Source organism: Ranitomeya imitator, chromosome 3 (genome assembly GCF_032444005.1).
Source record: "Ranitomeya imitator isolate aRanImi1 chromosome 3, aRanImi1.pri, whole genome shotgun sequence".
Classification (NCBI taxonomy): domain Eukaryota; kingdom Metazoa; phylum Chordata; class Amphibia; order Anura; family Dendrobatidae; genus Ranitomeya; species Ranitomeya imitator.
Genome location: NC_091284.1, coordinates 575,978,526 through 575,997,733, shown reverse-complemented (window position 1 = coordinate 575,997,733; position 19,208 = coordinate 575,978,526). Strand labels below are relative to the sequence as shown.

The window sequence follows — 19,208 nt, the reverse complement described above, 5'->3', positions numbered from 1 at the left end:
TTAATATCATTACACATAGACCACCAAAGATCCTATCAATAGATTTCTGCTTAGCTGTAACTGTAACCCCAGGATGATTACTCAAAACATAATCATGAGGCTTCTGCAAGATTCACAATCTTATGTATACAGGTACAAATAACTTGGACCCTGGAGTGGAGGAAAAAGCCAATAACTGGATTTTATGGATCTCCGCTTCCTACTGTGAGAATACCACAGAAACCACAATGCCCTTAGGGAAAATTGAGGTTCTAGAGTAAAAGCTGAATCAAAACTGCACGATAATGCATCAACCTTCACATTTTTGGACCCTGGCCGGAATGTAATAGAGAAATTTAAACTAGATAAAAATATGGACAATCTGGCTTCTCAAGGAGTTAGCCTTTTAGCTGATTCAATGTAAATGAAATTCTTATGGTCTTTGACCACAGTAACTTAATGAACAGCCCCCTCCAAAAAATGCCTCCATTTTTCAATGGCTAATTCAACAGTGAATAACTCATGATTCTCCACACCATACTTCCTTTCAACAGATGAAAATCTTATTTAAAAAAATGCACATGGCCTCAAATTGGTCAGAGTTTTTGAACCCTGAGATAAAACAGATGCTACCCCAATCTCTGAAGCATCCACCTCCACAATGAATGTTTCTTGAAGATCCAGTTCGATTAGAACAGGAAGAGACATGAAACACTCTTTCAATTTCTCAAAAGCCTTAACAGCATTCGGGGGCCAAATCTTGAGATTTGCCCCCTTACGTTTGAGGTCAGAAAGAGTTAGTTATGAGAGAGAAACACCTAATGAATTTTCTGCAATAGATGGTGAATCCTAAAAAACATTGCAGTGCTTTCAGGTCACTGGGTTTAACCTGAAACTATTAAAATATTATGGCTCACAAAAAGAAGAAAAGTTGCTTCCAATGATAACAATGTCAGTTAAGAGAATAGAAACATTATCTTTATTTATCCAGTATTAAAAAGTAAATGCATTGGTCACCATGAGATATTCATGATACACAACTGACGTGTCTCAGCCATGATTAAGGCTTTTAGCTGAAATGCGTCGGTTGTGTATCATGGATATCTCATGGTGACCAGTGCATTCACTTTTTAATACTGGATTAATAAAGATGATGTTTCTATTTTCTTAACTAACTTTGTCATCTCTGGATTAAAATTTTCTTCATTTTGTGAACCATAATAGATTGGGTTCAACCTAGTGACCTGAAAGTGTTGCAATGTTTTCTAGGTATATACCATGGCTAAGGTTTTTAGCGGAAACACGTCATGTGTATATCCTGGATACCTCGTGGTGACTAGTGCATTTACTTTTTAATACTGGATAAAGATGTTTTTTCTATTTTTTTAACTGACTTTGTCATTGCTGGAAGAAACTTTTCTTCTTTTTGTGTGTTCTGATGTTCACTTCCCAGACTAGGATGGCTTCCGTGCGATGATCTTCATTAAAACAAAGTGCATTTAAACATGGTGAGCTGATTTTCCTTTTCCCATTTACCTCTGTTATTTGTAATCTATTATGTCTCGCACCTTCGCAAGATCCACCTTACTCCCATCAGTTGATAAAATAAATCCCAAGAATGAATTGTCCTGGACAGAAGAAATACATTTCTCAATTTTAGCAAACAAAGAATGCTTTCTCAAACTTTGTAATACTACGAGGACATGTTCCTGGTGATGAAAAAACGTAAATATCATCAAAGTAAATCACAACAAATCTCCAAATTCAATCAGAAAAAATGTTCTTAAAGTTTTGAAATACTGCTGGCCCATTGGTTAACCCAAATGGCATGACAAGATTTTAGTTTTGAAATACTGCTGGCGCATTGGTTAACCCAAATGGCATGATAATATTTTCGAATAAACCCATCATCCTTTTTGATGCGTATCAAATTGTAAGCCATTCTAAGGTCAAGCTTGAATGGCTTTTTTCCATAATAACTTTCCCTAATCTTAATTTCAGAACCAGTCTCGAATCAATAAAGTTAGCTGCAGACTCACAATCAATAAAAGACAATGCTGGCAATACCGGGTTCTTGAAGGACAAACCATATTAAGCAGTGCGTTATCTGAGGAGAAAAAAGGTTCCTAGAAGTTTGGGTGACCCCTTTGGAAAACACCCAGACATAGGCATTTTCCCAGTGGCCTGCTTGCTTGAGAGCGAGTTTGACAGTCCTTTAAAAAATGTCCTGCAAGAAGACAGTACAGACAGAGTCCAAGATCTTGTCTACGTTCTTTCTCCACAGCACAAAACTGGCAACTGCAACCTCTATAGGCTCCACCACAGATTAATAGACATGCTCAGGTGGAGTATAGAAGGCACCCTACTGTCCTCCATGCCACTCACATATTCTGCCTGTCACAAACTCAGTATGGCCTTGGTTATGGCCTCTACCAAGAAACAAGGGGGATCATGAAAAGCCTGAGATTCAGAGAAACCTCTTTGGAATTGACACCTGAGGACCGCATTGTTCCACTGAACTTCAGTGGACCATTGTTCAAAATTTGGTACAATGGTATTTAGCGGTGTGGCTCCCCTGTGTCAGATTCATGATATTAGTTTAAGTGACCTGGATTCTGTCAGGTTCATCATAAATTAACCCTAATGCATCAAAGAAGGCTTCAATAGAAACTCATTCTGGGGCTTGTGGGGACAGTGAAACCTCCCAGGTTGGAGAACCCCCTCACAGGAGGGAAATAATTGTTCTTACCCATTGTGATTCAACTGTGAAATTAAGGTCACAGGATAAAAAATAACTTATAGCTCTCCCTGAATACCCTAACCTGAGTCTTCTCTCCCACAAATTTATCAAGAATGGCCACCACAGGATCGGAAGGGGTCTGAAGGTACAGACATTGCGTTTACTGCCGGCAGCGGAGAGCTACAGGGGGCTTTCAAAAATCTAGATACCTGACCCTACAATTGGAACTGCAATTATTCAAGGTTCTGGTGCTCTTTAGCCAGATCTTGAATAATTTGGGTCAGATTCACCACCTGATCACAGAGTGTGTCAATGAGATCCATACTAGTGAAAAATTGTATACAGCCAATTGTAATGTGACTGTGAGTCGCTTCTCACAGACAAGCCATGAGGCAGGGGAGTCACGGAGTCCGATGTAACAAATGGGGAGTATATTAATACATTCATGCTACATTACTTGCACATATACACACCTTTAATGAATTAAAAAACTCAATGGGAGTGCCTCTTTAAAGAGTTTCACATTGAGAAGCAAATATTGCTTCTGAATGAAAATTTGTATCTTATTTTATAGCTTCATGGCTTTAAGGTTAAAAGAAGACACAATTCCACACAGTTTAACCGATAATCTAATGTTAATCCAGAGGAAGGTGAAAACTCCATCAGCCAGATGATAATTGACCGATAGAAGGGGAAAATTCCTGATTTTACTTACAGAAATAAGACTTATACCCTGGACAAATGTCCTATTATAGATTCTACTACCCATACCTAATAATATTTTATTTGTTCTGAAAGGCATCTCTGAAAGATGCTGTCACTATCACAGAGTCTACCATTTGATACAGAATTAGTTTTTTTTTTACTGCTTTTGAGCTTGTATAAATACACTTGCTGAAAATGCTATTCATGGAAGAAAATGTCAAATTATGTTACTTTTAATTATTTTTTGAGTATTGTGGGGGATTTTCTATATAGCAGTAGGCAAAATTAAATCAATGCGGTCAGAGACAGTGATACAGGAGATTAATTCAAAATGGGGATTTTCCTTTGCTTTATTTTGTTACACAAATTAAATGTTTAAACTTTACATTCAGGCACAAAACGCAAATTATTTCCTGCTATTTTGAGCCTTGACTAAACATCAGCTTTAATGACTATACTGTTGGTACACTAACAGCCACCAGCAACAGAAACACAAATAACATATGGTACCTTTCATCAACACCACGGCCAATTCATTAAGTTGTCTTTATGCCAGAATTCTGGTGTAAAACACTATTAAAGCTCACAAAATATTTGGGCAATGCCAAAGCTGTGCAAAAAATTGTACAATTTTTGACATTTTCACATCAGTAACAGTTATCCTTGTCTAAGTGGGCGAAACATGGGAATTCTTGAAAGTTTACACCACTTTAGTGGCGTAAATTCTGCCAGAAAAGTGTTTCAGTCTCACTAGAGTATATCTCTGGCAGAAGCGCACATCACTTGTAAGATAGACCTAATTCATTAAAAGGTGAGTGCCTCCTAACGAATTAGACGCATCTTACTACTATATGTCCTATCATTAAGAGTGGTGTGTACAATTCTGGTCTTAATGAATTGCCAGCCAAATGTCCAACTGGAGGACTGAATAAAAGCTCTTAACAAACTATACTTTGCTGTGGATATCATAGTTTCCATATAACTCACAGAGCTTTTTCTAGATCTGATTAATACCTCCTGGAACCTTATAGATATGACAGGAGTCATGGGGAAATATAGAAACCACCGACCCTTGTTCTGTCACTCAGACACAGCTCCACAGCTTCCTCAACTATGCGGTGTAAGAAAAAATGACACACAAGAGAGTCACATTGAATCTTTGCTTTTGCATTTCTTACTTGAAGAGCACCTGTCTCCTATAATTATTTTTTATTTTCTTTCCGCACATAGAAATTATTAAAATAATCTATACTTTAGCATTATCATGCAGCTTGTCATTTAAGCAGTAATTGTTCTCCATTTTCTTCTATTCATCCAGGGTTTCAGTACAATTATGAATGTAAATCATCCTTGCCCATTGTTGTCTGTCATATATGTTGGATAGACGTTGAGTGCATTATCCAGACTGTGAGTCATGCTGCATGATGGAGTTTCTGTGAAAGGAATATTATCAGTGCATTGTATCCAAGGATACCACGGCTGCATAGTTTGTTAAAGACCTGTTTCTCTCCGGCAGGAACCAGCATCTTTACCGTATATGAAGCTGCCTCTCAGGAAGGGTGGGTTTTCCTTATGTACAGAGCAATTGACAGTTTCCCCAGATGGCGCTCCTATTTCTACTTCATTACCCTCATTTTCTTCCTTGCTTGGCTTGTTAAGGTATTGTATAATTTATTGCCTGGAATGTATTCATCACGTCTGTTAACATTAAGCAAATGCATGTTCTCTTCTTATTAACATTGATAACTTTGTTTTTCTTTAGAACGTGTTTATTGCTGTGATTATTGAGACCTTTGCTGAAATTAGAGTGCAATTTCAACAGATGTGGGGTTCACGAAGCAGCACTACGTCAACTGCTACCACTACGGTAAACTGATTTCATTAGAGCGTTATCTAACATATCATGAAATTCTAGCCCAAATTACACTGTCATCATGTGTGACGGGACACAGGCCAAAGTGACGCTGATCCTTTTGCGCTACGCTACATTAGAACATCTTCTACATACCCTTTGTTTCCAGGGCTATTAAAGTGATGCATTATGTTAGAGCCATTTTGCAAATGGAAGCATTTCCATTAAAATCTACAGGTTGACAATAAATTATAAGTTCTCACTATTTACTCTCAATAGCTGTCAGCAGACTGCAGGGTATGTTTCGGGCTACCTGTATGTTTCCAATGCACCACCTCCGCAACACACTGCATGTACTGAATTCACCTATGCCAAAATTCAAATTGGCAAAATGAAGCAAATGCAAATTTTACATGGAAAATTGATTCAAAACCAAGTTTATTTATAATAAATATACAATGTAAAAAATTTAGAAAATGTAAAAAGCTGAAAGCTCATCTGTCCTGCTGTACCCGCAGCCTGCTGTCACATAGGCGATGCACATCGTGACATCACAGCGTGCTCTGTGACGGCACAGCACAAAGTAACATTAGAGGCCCAGTCGAGCTGGAAGACATGTACTGAATTGAATAAACCAAAAACAATGTGCATAACGGGGGAAAGGGAGCAGTACAAAGGAGCAGATGGAGGGCTGCATAGACAATGGGACAGGTGAATGGTCAAGCGAGTACTGTTATTTTTTTTAACCATTTGAATGTCCTTAATGCTGAGAAAATTGTAAAGAATCTACATTCTGAAGAGTACAAATTTTTGTAAGTTTTTAAGAGGATTCAATTTCACTCATAAATTCACTCATCTCTACTGCTGACAGCTTCTGCAGAATAGGAATAGGAAATAGAGGTCCCGTAAACCTGTTTCCCATTGTTCCATCTGACAAAAGTATCTTTTGGAATAATAGCATTGAATCAGATTGTTTGCTTTATATGCAGATGCTTAAAATAATACTCAGATTTGGTTCAGTCTGAAGCAATACATTAGTGCTGAAACAAATTCATCATGAGCAGTGCAGCCTAAACTAAACAAAAATATAGTGTTCTCTGAGGCACACGTTCAGGATTTCTCGCAGAAAATTCCTGAGAATTCCGGACTTTTTCTGCAAGAAATCCGCAAGAAAACCGCATGTGTTTTTGCCGCGGTTTTGCCGTGTTTTTGCCGCGGTTTTTTCCGGACACTTCCCAATGCATTTTGGAGTGGGATATCCGCAAAAAAAATGGAAAATTAATGAACATGCTGCGGTTTTTACCGCGATGCGTTTTTTTCGCGGAAAAAAAACGCATCATGTGCACAAAACATGCAGAATTCATTCTAAATGATGGGATGCTTATTGTATGCGTTTTTTTTGCGGTTCTATAGCGTTTTATCGGGAAAAATCGCGAAAAAAACGTGAAAAAACTGCAACGTGTGCACACAGCCTAAAAGAGAAACCAGTCACAGCAAAACTTTTATATTTCAAGAGTAAAATACAAAATCAAAGCTGCACTGTGATGTGCTGCACTGTGTACACTGCAAAAAATATTTTTTTACTTTTACTTTTAAAATACAGCCTGTAGAGTAACCTTGTTCGAAAATTGGACATGCAAAGATGGCCTACATTCTGCAGTTCACCACTTCTGCTTCTCGTAACCACATTTAAGGCTACTTTCACACTAGCGTCGTATGACGCACATCGCAATGCGTCGTTTTGCAGAAAAAACGCATCTTGCAAAGTTGTCTGTAGGATGCAGTTTTTCTCCATAGGCTTGTATTAGCGATGCATTGCGACGCATTGCCACATGTCGCAACCGTCGTGCGACGGTTGCATCGTGTTGTAGCGGACCGTCGGCACCAAAAAACGTTGCATGTAATGTTTTTTGGTGCGTTGTGTCCGCCATTTCCGACCGCGCATGCGCTGCCGGAACTCCGCCCCCTCCTCACAATGGGGCAGCGGATGCATTGTAAAACTGCATCCGCTGCCCCCGGTGTGCTGCGCTTTCACAGCATGCGTCAGTACATCGCCACGACGCATTGCGTCGTGCGTCGTACGATGCTAGTGTGAAAGTAGCCTAACACTCTGATACTTTGCTTTTTACACTGTTTTGCAAAGTTGTAGAGAGAAGAATTAAAAGTAGATAAGTCAATAGATCTAACTATAGGTAACAAAATCAAATTGAAGACTAGAAAGTGCAATAATAAAGTTATGTACAGTACAGACCAAAAGTTTGGACACACCTCATTTAAAGATTTTTCTGTATTTTCATGACTATGAAAATTGTAAATTCACACTGAAGGCATCAAAACTATGAATTAACACATGTGAAATTATATACTTAACAAAAAAGTGTGAAACAACTGAAAGTATGTCTTATATTCTAGGTTCTTCAAAGTAGCCACCTTTTGCTTTGAAGACTGCTTTGCACACTCTTGGCATTCTCTTGATGAGCTTCAAGAGGTAGTCACCGGAATGGTCTTCCAACAATCTTGAAGGAGTTCCCAGAGATGCTTAGCACTTGTTGGCACTTTTGCTTTCACTCTGTGGTCCAGCTCACCCCAAACCATCTAGATTGGGTTCAGGTCTGGTGACTGTGGAGGCCAGGTCATCTGGCGTAGCACCCCATCACTCTCCTTCTTGGTCAAATAGCCCTTACACAGCCTGGAGGTGTGTTTGGGGTCATTGCCCTGTTGAAAAATAAATGATGGTCCAACTAATTGCAAATCGGATGGAATAGCATGCCGCTGCAAGATGCTGTGGTAGCCATGCTGGTTCAGTATGCCTCCAATTTTGAATAAATCCCCAACAGTGTCACCAGCAAAGTACCATCACACCTCCTCCTCCATGCTTCACGGTGGGAACCAGGCATGTAGAGTCCATCTGTTCACCTTTTCTGCATCGCACAAAGACAAGGTGGTTGGAACCAAAGATCTCAAATTTGGACTCATCAGACCAAAGCACAGATTTCCATTGGTCTAATGTCCATTCCTTGTGTTCTTTAGCCCAAACAAGTCTCTTCTGCTTGTTGCCTGTCCTTAGCAGTAGCTTCCTAGCAGCTATTTTACCATGAAGGCCTACTGCACAAAGTCTCCTCTTAACAGTTTTTGTAGAGATGTGTCTGCTACTAGAACTCTGTGTGGCATTGACCTGGTCTCTAATCTGTGCTGCTGTTAATCTGCAATTTCTGAGGCTGGTGACTCGGATAAACTTATCCTCAGAAGCAGAGGTGACTCTTGGTCTTCCTTTCCTGGGGCGGTCCTCATGTGAGCCAGTTTCTTTGTAGCGCTTGATGGTTTTTGCAACTGCACTTGGGGACACTTTCAAAGTTTTCCCAATTTTTCAGACTGACGGACCTTCATTTCTTAAAGTAATGATGGCCACTCGTTTTTCTTTACTTAGCTGCTTTTTTCTTGCCATAATACAAATTCTAATAATGTATTCAGTAGGACTATCAGCTGTGTGTCCACCAGACTTCTACTCAACACAACTGATGCTCCCAACCCCATTTATAAGGCAAGAAATCCCACTTATTAAACCTGACAGGGCACAACTGTGAAGTGAAAATCATTTCTGGTGACTACCTCTTGAAGCTCATCAAGAGAATGCCAAGAGTGTGCAAAGAAGTCATCAAAGCAAAAGGTGGCTACTTTGAAGAACCTAGAATATAAGACATATTTTCAGTTTCACACTTTTTTGTTAAGTATATAATTCCACATGTGTTAATTCATAGTTTTGATGCCTTCAGTGTGAATTTACAATTTTCATAGTCATGAAAATATAGAAAAATCTTTAAATAAGAAGGTGTGTCCAAACTTTTGGTCTGTACTGTATATACTGGAGAGAACATTGTACTGTACAGTGAAAACCGCAGTATCACAGGGGTCTAGTGGAAAGTGTGAGCTTAGAAATAAGGTTAGTATTGACCAGACAGCAGATGCACTCACAATGGGAAAACAAAAGCTATGGCCCTTTAATGTGTGATGCTGAGTCACTTCTCGTGAGTCGGGATAGTCAAGGAGTCCAATGTCAATAGCCCGGAGAGTATGACATAAACAGAGGGCAGAGGCAGAGGTGTAATTAGGTAATGGACCAAGGTCAGAATTCCAGGAAGATAGCGGATCTGAGCAAAAGGGGTAATACAAACACATAGTCAATAGAAAAGTTTAGGGTAAGACCACAAAGTATCAGAATGCTGAGAACAAGGCACAGAAGACAAAGCCACACAGGTGAAATCTACGACTGGCAGCTATCTGGGCCAGACAGCTTAGTTAAGTAGCTAATTAATCACTGGAACAGCGAACACCTGAAGGGAGCTCAGTATATCCTAGACTCAGAATGGATGGCCAAGCTTTCAGTTACTACACAGACAGCTCAACACGCCCCTGCACCAGACTGGATGAATGATCTGTCAATCACTGAGGTCTAAGACCCACTGAGGGGTGAAATCGATACACAATGGCATTAGAAGTGGAAAAACAGGGTGAGTCAAAAATAACCAAAACATTTATACAAACTGGACCTTATAGAGAAGTCATTACCCTGCTAAATATCCGGTTGGACAAAGAATGTATATTTTGATTATGTGGGCACACATAATAAATCATGAGCTGACAAATCTGCAAAAAAATATTTTATATTGATAAGGAACCCATTTATTCTGGTTTGCAATTTAAGTAAGATCAATGGTAATCATATGTCAGGAATGGACAACTGGCTGCTTGGGATTTATAAGGTTGCCCTCTGGTATTTTAGCTTAATTTGATCAGGGTCATAGAATATCTTAAGTGTTTATAGATGCACAATTGTGTTCTTTTATTTCTATTTTAAAAGAAGAGATGCACCTAATAAAAAGTTATACAAAAAATTATATACACCTCATAAAAAGATATACAAAAAAAGATATACACCTCATGTCAGAAAAGAGAGAATATATTTACAGTGCCTTAAAAAAGTATTCATACCCCGTAAACTTTTCCACATTTTTTCCCTTTAGACCCACAAACTTAAATGCATTGCATTTTATTGGCATTTATGACAATTTATGTGATATACTGTACTAACTGTTGTGAATTCTGTGGCAGAGCTCCCTCCTGTGGTCACAAGTGGTACTTCGGCTGATTCTCTCTGTGAGCTTCCGTTGGTGGAGGAAAGTGGTACTGCGGCTTCTGAGTTTCCTTCCTCAGGTGATGTGGTGAAGTCGTTAGGTGCTGCTCTATTTAACTCCACCTAGTGCTTTGATCCTGGCCTCCAGTCAATGTTCTAGTATTGGACCTGTTTCCTCCTGGATCGTTCCTGTGGCCTACTGCTCTGCATAGCTAAGTTCCGCTTTGCTATTTTGTTTGCTGTTTTTTCTGTCCAGCTTGTCTATTTGTTTCTTCCTGCTTGCTGGAAGCTCTGGGACGCAGAGGGTGTACCTCCGTGCCATTAGTTCGGTACGGAGGGTCTTTTTGCCCCCTTTGCGTGGTTTTTGTAGGGTTTTGTGTTGACCGCAAAGTTACCTTTCCTATCCTCGCTCTGTTCAGAAAGTCGGGCCTCACTTTGCTAAATCTATTTCATCTCTACGTTTGTCTTTTCATCTTAACTCACAGTCATTATATGTGGGGGCTGCCTTTTCCTTTGGGGTATTTCTCTGAGGCAAGGTAGGCTTATTTTCTATCTTCAGGCTAGCTAGTTTCTCAGGCTGTGCCGAGTTGCATAGGAAGCGTTAGGCGCAATCCACGGCTGCCTCTAGTGTGGTTGGAGAGGATTAGGGATTGCGGTCAGCAGAGTTCCCACGTCTCAGAGCTCGTTCAATGTTTTTGGGTTATTGTCAGGTCACTGTATGTGCTCTGACCTCTATGTCCATTGTGGTACTGAATTACCTTATCATAACAGTACTGGAGGCCAAAAGTACTAATGATTCTCAATAGAGGGAAAAAAGAAGTTCTGAGACCATTTTTTTTTCTCTGCACTGTGTTTTGCCTTTTTTTTCCCCTAGACATTTGGGTGGTTCAGGACACAGGTGTAGCGATGGACATTAAAGGTCTGTCTTCATGTGTGGATCAGCTCACGGCAAGAGTACAAAATATTCAAGACTTTGTGGTTCAGAATTCGATGTTAGAACCGAGAATTCCTATTCCTGATTTGTTTTTTGGAGATAGAACTAAATTTCTGAGGTTCAAAAATAATTGTAAACTATTTCTGGCTTTGAAACCTCGCTCCTCTGGTGACCCAGTTCAACAAGTTAGGATCATTATTTCTTTTTTACGTGGCGACCCTCAGGACTGGGCATTTTCTCTTGCGTCAGGAGATCCTGCATTAAGTAATATCGATGCGTTTTTCCTGGCGCTCGGATTGCTGTACGATGAACCTAATTCAATGGATCAGGCAGAGAAAAATTTGCTGGCTCTGTGTCAGGGTCGGGATGAGATAGAGGTATATTGTCAGAAATTTAGAAAGTGGTCCGTACTCACTCAATGGAATGAAGATGCGCTCGCAGCTATTTTCAGATAGGGTCTCTCTGAAGCCCTTAAGGATGTCATGGTGGGATTTCCTATGCCTGCTGGTCTGAATGAGTCTATGTCTTTGGCCATTCAGATCGGTCGACGCTTGCGTGAGCGTAAATCTGTGCACCATTTGGCGGTATTACCTGAGCTTAAACCTGAGCCTATGCAGTGCGATAGGACTTTGACCAGAGTTGAACGGCAAGAACACAGACGTCTGAATGGGCTGTGTTTCTACTGTGGTGACTCCACTCATGCTATCTCTGATTGTCCTAAGCGCACTAAGCGGTTCGCTAGGTCTGCCACCATTGGTACGGTACAGTCAAAATTTCTTCTGTCCGTTACCTTGATCTGCTCTTTGTTATCGTATTCTGTCATGGCATTTGTGGATTCAGGCGCTGCCCTGAATTTGATGGACTTGGAGTATGCTAGGCGTTGTGGGTTTTTCTTGGAGCCCTTGCAGTGTCCTATTCCATTGAGAGGAATTGATGCTACGCCTTTGGCCAAGAATAAGCCTCAGTACTGGACCCAGCTGACCATGTGCATGGCTCCTGCACATCAGGAGGTTATTCGCTTTCTGGTTTTGCATAATCTGCATGATGTGGTCGTGTTGGGGTTGCCATGGCTACAAGTCCATAATCCAGTATTAGATTGGAAATCCATGTCTGTGTCCAGCTGGGGTTGTCAGGGGGTACATGGTGATGTCCCATTTCTGACTATTTCGTCATCCACCCCTTCTGAGGTTCCAGAGTTCTTGTCTGATTACCGGGATGTATTTGATGAGCCCAAGTCCGATACCCTACCTCCGCATAGGGATTGTGATTGTGCTATCGATTTGATTCCTGGTAGTAAATTCCCAAAAGGTCGACTGTTTAATTTATCTGTGCCTGAGCATGCCGCTATGCGGAGTTATGTGAAGGAGTCCTTGGAGAAGGGGCATATTCGCCCGTCATCGTCGCCATTAGGAGCAGGGTTCTTTTTTGTAGCCAAGAAGGATGGTTCGCTGAGACCTTGTATAGATTACCGCCTTCTAAATAAGATCACGGTTAAATTTCAGTACCCCTTGCCGTTGTTATCTGATTTGTTTGCTCGGATTAAGGGGGCTAGTTGGTTCACCAAGATAGATCTTCGTGGTGCGTATAATCTTGTGCGTATTAAGCGAGGCGATGAATGGAAAACTGCATTTAATACGCCCGAGGGCCATTTTGAGTATCTAGTAATGCCATTCGGACTTGCCAATGCTCCATCAGTGTTTCAGTCCTTTATGCATGACATCTTCTGAGAGTACCTGGATAAATTCCTGATTATGTACTTGGATGACATTTTGATCTTCTCGGATGATTGGGAGTCTCATGTGAAGCAGGTCAGAACGGTGTTTCAGGTCCTGCGTGCTAATTCTTTGTTTGTGAAGGGATCAAAGTGTCTCTTTGGTGTTCAGAAGGTTTCATTTTTGGGGTTCATCTTTTCCCCTTCTACTATCGAGATGGACCCTGTTAAGGTCCAAGCCATCCATGATTGGACTCAGCCGACATCTCTGAAAAGTCTGCAAAAGTTCCTGGGCTTTGCTAATTTTTATCGTCGCTTCATCTGCAATTTTTCTAGCATTGCTAAACCATTGACCGATTTGACCAAGAAGGGTGCTGATGAGGTCAATTGGTCTTCTGCTGCTGTGGAAGCTTTTCAAGAGTTGAAGCGTCGTTTTTCTTCTGCCCCTGTGTTGTGTCAACCAGATGTTTCGCTTCCATTCCAGGTCGAGGTTGATGCTTCTGAGATTGGAGCAGGGGCTGTTTTGTCGCAGAGAAGTTCTGATTGCTCGGTGATGAAACCATGCGCCTTCTTTTCCAGGAAGTTTTCGCCTGCTGAGCGAAATTATGATGTGGGCAATCGAGAGTTGCTGGCCATGAAGTGGGCATTCGAGGAGTGGCGTCATTGGCTTGAAGGAGCTAAGCATCGCGTGGTGGTCTTGACTGATCATAAGAACTTGACTTATCTCGAGTCTGCCAAGCGGTTGAATCCTAGACAGGCTCATTGGTCGCTGTTTTTTGCCCGTTTTGACTTTGTGATTTCGTACCTTCCGGGCTCTAAAACTGTGAAGGCGGATGCTCTGTCTAGGAGTTTTGTGCCCGACTCTCCGGGTTTATCTGAGTCGGCAGGTATCCTCAAAGAGGGAGTAATTGTGTCTGCCATCTCCCCTTATTTGCGGCGGGTGCTGCAAAAATTTCAGGCTAATAAACCTGATCGATGCCCAGCGGAGAAGCTGTTTGTCCCTGATAGGTGGACGAATAAAGTTATCTCTGAGGTTCATTGTTCGGTGTTGGCTGGTCATCCTGGAATCTTTGGTACCAGAGAGTTAGTGGCTAGATCCTTTTGGTGGCCATCTCTGTCGCGGGATGTGCGTTCTTTTGTGCAGTCCTGTGGGATTTGTGCTCGGGCTAAGCCCTGCTGTTCTCGTGCCAGTGGGTTGCTTTTGCCCTTGCCGGTCCCGAAGAGGCCTTGGACACATATCTCTATGGATTTTATTTCAGATCTTCCCGTCTCTCAAAAGATGTCAGTCATTTGGGTGGTCTGTGATCGCTTCTCTAAGATGGTCCATTTGGTACCCTTGTCTAAATTACCTTCCTCCTCTGATTTGGTGCCATTGTTCTTCCAGCATGTGGTTCGTTTACATGGCATTCCAGAGAATATCGTTTCTGACAGAAGTTCCCAGTTTGTTTCGAGGTTTTGGCGAGCCTTTTGTGGTAGGATGGACATTGACTTGTCTTTTTCCTCGGCTTTCCATCCTCAGACTAATGGCCAGACCGAACGAACCAATCAGACCTTGGAAATATATCTGAGATGCTTTGTTTCTGCTGATCAGGATGACTGGGTGTCCTTTTTGCCTTTGGCTGAATTCGCCCTTAATAATCGGGCCAGCTCGGCTACCTTGGTTTCGCCGTTTTTCTGCAACTCTGGGTTCCATCCTCGTTTCTCTTCAGGGCAGGTTGAGTCTTCGGACTGTCCTGGTGTGGATACTGTGGTAGACAGGTTGCAGCAGATTTGGACTCATGAAGTGGACAATTTGACCTCGTCCCAGGAGAAGGCTCAACGTTTCGCTAATCGCAGACGCTGTGTGGGTCCCCGACTTCGTGTTGGGGATCTGGTTTGGTTATCTTCTCGTCATATTCCTATGAAGGTTTCCTCTCCTAAGTTTAAACCTCGTTTCATTGGTCCGAATAGGATTTCTGAGGTTCTTAATCCTGTGTCTTTTCGTCTGACCCTTCCAGATTCTTTTTCCATACATAACGTATTCCATAGGTCATTGTTGCGGAGATACGTGGCACCTATGGTTCCATCTGTTGATCCTCCTGCCCCGGTTTTGGTGGAGGGGGAGTTGGAGTATATTGTGAAGAAGATTTTGGATTCTCGTGTTTCAAGACGGAAACTCCAGTATCTGGTTAAGTGGAAGGGTTATGCTCAGAAAGATAATTCCTGGGTCTTTGCCTCTGATGTCCATGCTCCCGATCTTGTTCGTGCCTTTCATATGGCTCATCCTGGTCGTCCTGGGGGCTCTGGTGAGGGTTCGGTGACCCCTCCTCAAGGGGGGGGTACTGTTGTGAATTCTGTGGCAGAGCTCCCTCCTGTGGTCACAAGTGGTACTTCGGCTGATTCTCTCTGTGAGCTTCCGTTGGTGGAGGAAAGTGATACTGCGGCTTCTGAGTTTCCTTCCTCAGGTGATGTGGTGAAGTCGTTAGGTGCTGCTCTATTTAACTCCACCTAGTGCTTTGATCCTGGCCTCCAGTCAATGTTCTAGTATTGGACCTGTTTCCTCCTGGATCGTTCCTGTGGTCTACTGCTCTGCATAGCTAAGTTCCACTTTGCTATTTTGTTTGCTGTTTTTTCTGTCCAGCTTGTCTATTTGTTTTTTCCTGCTTGCTGGAAGCTCTGGGACGCAGAGGGTGTACCTCCGTGCCGTTAGTTCGGTACGGAGGGTCTTTTTGCCCCCTTTGCGTGGTTTTGGTAGGGTTTTGTGTTGACTGCAAAGTTACCTTTCCTATCCTCGCTCTGTTCAGAAAGTCGGGCCTCACTTTGCTAAATCTATTTCATCTCTACGTTTGTCTTTTCATCTTAACTCACAGTCATTATATGTGGGGGCTGCCTTTTCCTTTGGGGTATTTCTCTGAGGCAAGGTAGGCTTATTTTCTATCTTCAGGCTAGCTAGTTTCTCAGGCTGTGCCGAGTTGCATAGGGAGCGTTAGGCGCAATCCACGGCTGCCTCTAGTGTGGTTGGAGAGGATTAGGGATTGCGGTCAGCAGAGTTCCCACGTCTCAGAGCTCGTTCAATGTTTTTGGGTTATTGTCAGGTCACTGTATGTGCTCTGACCTCTATGTCCATTGTGGTACTGAATTACCTTATCATAACAACTAACACAAAGTAGCAAGTATTTTTGAACTGTAAATGAATTGATACACGGGTTTCTTATTATTTAAATAATATAAATCTAAATATTGCGATGTGCACTTGCATTCAGCCTACCTGTAGTTTGACACAACAAAATAATTTCCTGAGTGATTAATTACTCCATAAGTCACTTAATTAGTAAATTGAGTCCTCCAGTGTGTAATTCATTCTTAGGCTACAGTCAGTATTTTACGTCAGTATTTGTAAGCTAAAACCAGAATTGGGACAATCAGAGGAGAAGTAGAATAGAAACACATGCACAACTTCTGTATTTTTCACTCATTCCTGGTGTTGGCTTACAAAAGCTGATTTAAAATCCTGTGATTTGTGAATGTGGACTTAGTCATATACTCCACAAATTTGGAATTTCTGAAAAAGTGGGAAGAAGAAAGCTATTTTTGAAAGCAAGACATAAGAATTCCTGTTTAGAGATTGCAAAAAGCCATGTGGGGGACACAGCATATGGAAAAAAGTGCTCTGCTGAGATGAGACCAAAGTAGAGCATTTTGGGCTAAATGCAAAACGCTAGGTAAAATAAAACATTGCACATCACCCTGAAAACACCATCACTACTGTCAAACATGGTGGTGACAACATCATACTACGGTAATGCTTTTCTTCAGCAGGGACAGGCAAAGCTGTTGAGAGTTGATGGGAAGAAGATGGATGGAGGGAAATACAGGACAATCCTGGAGGAAAACTTGTTGAGGCTGCAAAATACTTGAGACTGATGCATAGGTTCACCTTCTAGCTAGACAACGATCCAAAACATACTGCCAGAGCTACAATAGAATGGTTTACATCAAAGCATATTTGTGTGTTTGAATGGCCCATTCACTGTCAAGACCCAAATCCCTTTGAGAATCTGTGGCAAGACTTCCAATCTCACTGAGCTAGAGCTAGTTGGCAAAGCAGAGCAGACAAAAATGGCAGCCTCTAGATGTGAAAAGCTAATAGAGGCATACCCTACACCAGGGGTGTCAAACTGCATTCCTCGAGGGCCGCAAACCATGCGTGTTTTCAAGATTTCCTTAGCATTGCACAAGGTGCTGTGTTGTGAATTCTGTGGCTGAATTCACTCCTGTGGTCACAAGTGGTACTGCAGCTTCTGAGCTTCCTCCCTCAGGTGTTCTGGTGAGCTCGTTAACTGCTTCATTACTTAACTCCGCCTGATGCTGCTATCCTTGCTCCTTGTCAATGTTTCAGTGTTGGATCTGAGCTTCTCCTGATTGTTCCTGTGACCTGCTGCTCTGTATAGCTAAGTGCTTTTTGCTTTTTTGTTGCTTTTTTTCTGTCCAGCTTGTCTTTTGTTTTGCTGGAAGCTCTGAGACGCAAAGGGTGTACCGCCGTGCCGTTAGTTCGGCACGGTGGTTTTTTTTTTGCCCCCTTTGCGTGGTTTTGCTTTAGGGTTTTTTGTAGACTGCAAAGTTCGCTTTACTGTCCTCGCTCTGTCCTAGAATATCGGGCCCCACTTTGCTGCATCTATTTCATCCCTACGTTTTGTCTTTTCATCTTACTCACAGTCATTATATGTGGGGGGCTGCCTTTTCCTTTGGGGAATTTCTCTGGGGCAAGTCAGGCCTATTTTTCTATCTTCAGGCTAGCTAGTTTCTTAGGCTGTGCCGAGTTGCCTAGGTAGTTGTTAGGCGCAATCCACAGCCGCTTTTAGTTGTGTTTAGGATAGGATCAGGTGTGCAGTCTACAGAGTTTCCACGTCTCAGAGCTCGTTCTTGTATTTTTGGGTATTTGTCAGATCACTGTGTGCGCTCTGATCGCTAAGCACACTGTGTTTCTGGATTGCCTTCATAACACCTGTCATTAGCAAACATAACAGTGCTGCAATCATTATGTGTGTAGGTGATTAAATTATCACCTGTGCAGTACAAGGAAATCCTGAAAACATGACCTGTTTGCAGCCCTCGAGGAATGCAGTTTGACACCCCTGCCCTACACAATTTGCAGCTGTAATTCCAGTGAAATGTGGTCCTACAATGTTTTGACTCAGGGGGCTGAATACAAATGCACATCACAATTTTTTAGATTTATATTTTTAAAATAACTAGAAAACAATGTATCATGTCCTTCACAGTTCACAAATACTTGCTACTTTGTATTGGTATATCAAAAAATCTCCCTTAAAAACATTTAACCCCTTCATGACCCAGCCTATTTTGACCTTAAAGACCTTGCCGTTTTTTGCCATTCTGACCAGTGTCCCTTTATGAGGTAATAACTCAGGAACGCTTCAATGGATCCTAGCGGTTCTGAGATTGTTTTTTCGTGACACATTGGGCTTCATGTTAGTGGTAAATTTAGGTCAATAAATTCTGTGTTTATTTGTGATAAAAACGGAAATTTGGTGAAAATGTTGAAAATTTCGCAATTTTCACATTTTGAATTTTTATTCTGTTAAACCAGAGAGGTATGTGACACAAAATAGTTAATAAATAACATTTCCCACACGTCTACTTTACATCAGCACAATTTTGGAAACAAAATTTTTTTTGCTAGGAAGTTATAAGGGTTAAAATTTGACCAGCGATTTCTCATTTTTACAACGAAATTTACAAAACCATTTTTTTTAGGGACCACCTCACATTTGAAGTCAGTTTGAGGGGTCTATATGGCTGAAAATACCCAAAAGTGACACCATTCTAAAAACTGCACTCCTCAAGGTGCACAAAACCACATTCCAGAAGTTTATTAACCCTTCAGGTGCTTCACAGCAGCAGAAGCAACATGGAAGGAAAAAATGAACATTTAACTTTTTAGTCACAAAAATGATTTTTCAGCAACAATTTTTGTATTTTCCCAATGGTAAAAGGAGAAACTGAACCACGAAAGTTGTTGTCCAATTTGTCCTGAGTACGCTGATACCTCATATGTGGGGGAAAACCACTGTTTGGGCGCACGGCAGGGCTTGGAAGGGAAGGAGCGCCATTTGACTTTTTGAATGAAAAATTGGCTGCACTCTTTAGCGGACA

The 19,208-nt window shown here is 41.6% G+C and overlaps 1 protein-coding gene across 2 annotated transcripts in view; it reads left to right on the top strand.

Moving 5' to 3' along the window:
• NALCN (sodium leak channel, non-selective) overlaps window positions 1-19,208 on the top strand; it is a 1,007,092-nt gene that overhangs the window by 375,135 nt on the left and 612,749 nt on the right. For both annotated transcript variants that reach the window (XM_069757980.1, XM_069757979.1), the window contains exons 8-9: window positions 4,941-5,083; window positions 5,187-5,291. In XM_069757980.1, coding sequence (XP_069614081.1) covers window positions 4,941-5,083; window positions 5,187-5,291 — 248 coding nt within the window. The remainder of the gene's footprint in view (window positions 1-4,940; window positions 5,084-5,186; window positions 5,292-19,208) is intronic.